The sequence below is a fragment of the Neovison vison genome, chromosome 5 (assembly GCF_020171115.1).
Source record: "Neovison vison isolate M4711 chromosome 5, ASM_NN_V1, whole genome shotgun sequence".
Taxonomy (NCBI): Eukaryota; Metazoa; Chordata; class Mammalia; order Carnivora; family Mustelidae; genus Neogale; species Neogale vison.
Window position 1 is genome coordinate 789,814 of NC_058095.1, and position 4,489 is coordinate 794,302.

General features: G+C 61.2%; 1 protein-coding gene across 1 annotated transcript; it reads left to right on the forward strand.

Moving 5' to 3' along the window:
- Nucleotides 1-289: 289 nt before the first annotated feature.
- CD7 (CD7 molecule) lies at nucleotides 290-3,614 on the forward strand. Its single transcript, XM_044250322.1, has 4 exons — nucleotides 290-430; nucleotides 1,766-2,080; nucleotides 2,313-2,443; nucleotides 3,171-3,614. Exons 1-4 carry the CDS (start codon nucleotides 355-357, stop codon nucleotides 3,276-3,278), a joined length of 630 nt encoding a protein of 209 aa, XP_044106257.1. The 5' UTR covers nucleotides 290-354; the 3' UTR covers nucleotides 3,279-3,614.
- The last annotated feature ends 875 nt before the right edge of the window (nucleotides 3,615-4,489 follow it).

Sequence of the window (4,489 nt, forward strand, 5' to 3'; positions counted from 1 at the left end):
CCCCCCACCTCCGGCCTGTGGAGACACAGCGGGGGGTGGGGGACCAGGACAACTGGTCACCCGTTGGGCTTTCAGCAGGACAGTGCCGAGGGGTGAGAGGGAGTGAGGACCGCCCCTCCCAGCCTGGCCCTCTGCACCTCCCCTTGCCGGTGGCACCGCTCCAGGAAGCCCTCCGGGAGTGCCTGGACCACCAGCCACCGCCTCCCACGCGCCGTTACCTGGGGGTTCGGGGCGGTGCCTCCGAGCTGGTGGCTCGCAGGCGGGCGCTGCAGACAGGAAGAGTCTCAGCCAGCCGTGAGCGGGGCCCTGCTTCTCCCTCGGCGCTGGTCTGCGGGGGTCAGGGTGGCGGCCAGCATGGCCCCTGAGCTCCCTCTGCTCCCCCTGCGCCTCTCTTATGCCTGTACCCTGCTCGGGGCTCTGGCCACCCAAGGTAAGCCCTGCCCTGCCTCACTGCGTCCCCCACTGTGCCCCCACCTGGGGATGCTCCTTCCTGGGAAGAGGGCTGTCTGGGGATCCTGAGCGTGACCTCCCCATGAAGCCCTCCCCACCCCTAGTGACGTCTAGGTGGAGAATCTTTTTCTTTACTTAAATGTCTGGCGATTCTCTTTTACATAATTAGCAAGGTTACCCTGGTTATGAGAGAATGTTGTCCGCTAGTTTGCTTTTTTTTTTTGTCTATTTTTTTAAAAAGATTTTATTTATTTATTTGACAGAGCTCACAAGTAGGCAGAGAGGCAGGCAGAGAGAGAAGGGGAAGCAGGCTCCCCGCTGAGCACAGAGCCTGATGCGGGGCTCCATCCCAGGACCCTGAGATCATGACCTGAGCCAAAGGCAGAGGCTCAACCCACTGAGCCCCCCAGGTGTCCCTGTTAGTTTGCTTTTTAAAACAGATACATGTGCAAAGTTCTGCAGTAAGCTGGAAATAGTGGGGTGGGATGGGGCGACAGCAGAAAAAGAAAGAAAGGAAAAAGGAAGTTCCAGTTTAGTTTGCTGAGAAGCTGATGCTTGGATTACATTAAGGAAGGTTCACTGGGACACCTGGTGGCTCAGTCCATGAAGCGTCTGCCTTTGGCTCAGGTCACGATTCCAGGGTCCTGGGATCAAGTTCCATGTTGGGATCCCTGCTCAGCGGGGAGTCTGCTTCTCCCTCTTCGTCTGCTGCTCCCCTTCTTGTGCACTCACTATCTCTCTCTCTCTGATAAATAAAGTAAAGTAAAGTAAAATAAAATAAAAATAAAGAAGGTTCGTGTTTGCACCAGGAAGCTGGTCGAGCTGGGCCCCAGACAGAGACATTTCCGGGCGTCCCTCAGACGAGCCAGATGTGCCCACCGCAAGAGCCACCAGCTCTCGGTGTCTGGAAACGATGGGGACACTGAGGCAGCCAGCAATGGAAAGAGAGAAGGAGACAGCACAGCCTGTTCGGCTATCTCGGGCACAGTCTGTTAAGAGAAGGAGAAGGTGTAGGGGCAGGGAGAAGTGGTCGCTGCTCTGGAAGGAAGGGGCCGCAGCCCGAGCTTCCCTGCGGCCCCAGTGTGCAGAGAGGTCACAGGCAGCTGGCTCCCTGTGTGGCCCCATCAGTGTTCGTGTCCGGCCACTGAGGTGTGTGTGCAGTGAGAGCGTCCAGTGAGAGGTCTCACTGGGGTGACACGGCCACAGCGGGCTGTCCCAGGGCCCCTCTGTCCCTCCGACGTGCCCTGCAGAGAGGAGGTCCCTTCCTCCTGTCCTCGGGCCAGGCTGTGGTGACAGCAGAGGGTCCTTCCTGCAGAGGTGCGGCAGCTCCCCCCCTACACGATTGCCTCCGAGGGGGGCTCCATCAACATCACCTGCTCCACGAGCGGGCCCCTGGCCGGGGTCTACCTGAAGCAAAGGTGGCCAAAGTCCACCAGCGTGATTTACTATGAAGACAAGAAGCAGCCCACGATAGACGAGTGCTTCCAAGGTCGCGTCGCCTTCTCCGGGCTGCAGCATAACCTGACCATCACGCTGAGCCGCCTGCAGCCGGCCGACGCTGGGGCTTATGTCTGCCAGGCCGTCATGGACGACGTGGTCTGGGGCCCTGGCACCCTGGTGCTGGTGACAGGTAAGGAACGTGCCTGGGACCCACTCCGCCTCCCTGCACAGTAGGCCAGGCTCCACCTGCCCTTGTCTGCCCGGAAGCGTCCTCTACACTTGCTTGAGATGTTCATTCCAGCTGGAGCCTGCTGCCTCCAGGAAGCACCCTGGATTGCCCATCCCCCCACTCCATGAACCCCGAAGGCTCTTGTGGAGTGGAATCCACCACCTGCCACATACCTCTCCACTCCTCTTCACAGATGAAGTGTCCCAGGAAGCACACACATGCCAGAAGTCTCAGCTGACCTCGGCCTTCCCTGTGGTCCTGGCTGCGAGCTGCTTCTTCCTCGGGCTGGCAATAGGGGCAGCGTGTGTGCTAAGGAAGACACAGGTCAGTGTGAACCCCCAGATATCACCTGTGTCCCTGTCAGCCAGCTCCTCTAAGAAAGCAGGGCGGGAAGGAGAAGGTTAAGCCCCAGAGAAACCCCAGGACATGTCCACCCCCTTTTCAGGGTCCCTGGGAGTTCTGAGGGTTCAGGTGGCAGGGTCCGAGGTAGGAGGGAAACCCAGGAGCTGGTGCGGTTAGCAGGGATGGGCACGGCCCCCCAGAGGGTGACAGCCACTGAGGGGAGGGAGGAGGGTCCAGGCAGACGTTCAGAGAGCATGGGGGGCGGCATGTATGTGGCCGTGTGAGTGTGAGCACGTGTGCACGTGAGTCTGGAGGTGTGAGGTTGGGGGCCGGTGTGAACATGCGCTGGGGGACACAGAACAGGTGCCAGGCAGTGGTCAGCTCGGCCCTGGTCACTCACCTGCCGCTGCCCAGCTCCACATCCCCCTGAGACAGCCCCCCCCAGGTCCCCGGGGCAAGGTCCCTTTCCTCCTCCACCTCCCTGCCACTGCCCGCCCATCCCACCCCCACCCCCGCCCCCAGCCTGGGGCAGCTCGGGAGACCTCAGGGCTACTCAATGCCCCTTGTGAACTGACTTCACGCAGGCCCCAAAGCCCAGCAGCATTTCAAGGGTGGAGTCTAAAAGCTTCCTAAGCGGGCTTGCACTGAAGAAAGAGGGTGTCCCGGAGCGAGCTGGCCCTGTACAAAGAGGACAGGCTTTCCCTTCCAGGTCAAGAGACTGTGCTGCGCGGAGGACAAGAACTCAGCATGTGTGGTGTACGAGGACATGTCCTGTGGAGGCCCAAACAGGATGTGCACCCCCAATGAGTACCAGTGAGCCCAGCAGGACCCTCTCCAAGCCTCCCCCTGCCCAGGCGCCGCTCACAGAAGACCACCTGACCCACCAAGGTCACACCAGCAGCTCCCTGCAGCCATCAGGCTCCTGGCGTCCCGGGGCCTCCTCTAGGAAGCCTTCCTTGCCTACCTCCTGCCTGCCATACTGCCCTACCCGGCTGGTTCTGGCACGCTGGGCCCACCAGGGAGGAAGCCTGTGTCCTGCTGCTGGCTGCCCTTCCCCCACACGGCGGAGGCGGGAGGAGCTCAGCAGAGGGCCAAGAGGCAGGGGAAGTCCAGTCCCAACCCCAACGCAGGCTTGCCAGAAATAAAGCTTCTCTTCCCCCCTTCTGACTCCAGCATCCATCTGTTCCTCACCCAGCTTCGAGCCAAGGAGGGGGATGGCTTGACTGAGCCCCGCCCCAGACATCTTCTAGGACTTCTGTAGCCAGTGTGATTACGTGGGAGACCACCGAGGAAGGGGAGGAGCAAGGGGGCACTTTCCATGCTCCAGGCCGCAGGGGGGCTGCAGGAGGGGCAAATCAGCCAGAGTGCTCCCCCAGGTCTCAGCCAACCCTCAGCCCCTTCACCTGTCCTCACCTGCCTCCCCCACCGAATGGGGAGGGGGTGGGAGGGGCCGCTGGCAGCCGTGGGCCTGGGGTCTAGAATGAGAGCCCCACCCTGGGCGTGCTCCTGCGGGAAGGGGGGCGATGGGAACTTGGGGAACCTGCTTGCTGTCCAGGGAGAGGAAAAGGCACCCCCATTGTGGGTGAGAGCTGTGGGGTGTCCTCCTAGACTCTGGGCTGCAAGACAGCAGACCAAGCTGCCCACCCCCACCCCTGTTCTGCACCCTGGAATCTCCCACCAAAACCACAAAAACAAAACTGACATAATCAAGGGTGCCTGGGTGGCTCAGCGGGTTAAGCCTCTGCCTTCGGCTCAGGTCATGACCCCCAGGGTCCCGGGATGGAGCCCCGCATCGAGATAAGGGTCAGGAGAGGTGGGGGACGTGGAAGGGGAACCCAGCACTACCCCCCTGCCCACCCCCCCACGCAGGCATAGTCTGGAGTGTGGAGAGAAGGGCAGACAGACAATGGGACAATTGTAAGCATGGAGGACGGAGGAGGACCCTGAGGAGGGGGTACGTCCATGGGGGCACAGCCTCTGGTCACTGGGGTGGGGTCAGGTCAAGCCTGCCTCGGTGACAAGGGCCTC

Bases quoted from the DNA above. Each gene is read 5' to 3' on its own strand.
- CD7 (XM_044250322.1), top strand. From the start codon at position 355: ATGGCCCCTGAGCTCCCTCTGCTCCCCCTGCGCCTCTCTTATGCCTGT. The intron at 431-1,765 runs GTAAGCCCTGCC...TCCTTCCTGCAG, and splicing joins CGGGGCTCTGGCCACCCAAG to AGGTGCGGCAGCTCCCCCCC. The intron at 2,081-2,312 runs GTAAGGAACGTG...TCCTCTTCACAG, and splicing joins CACCCTGGTGCTGGTGACAG to ATGAAGTGTCCCAGGAAGCA.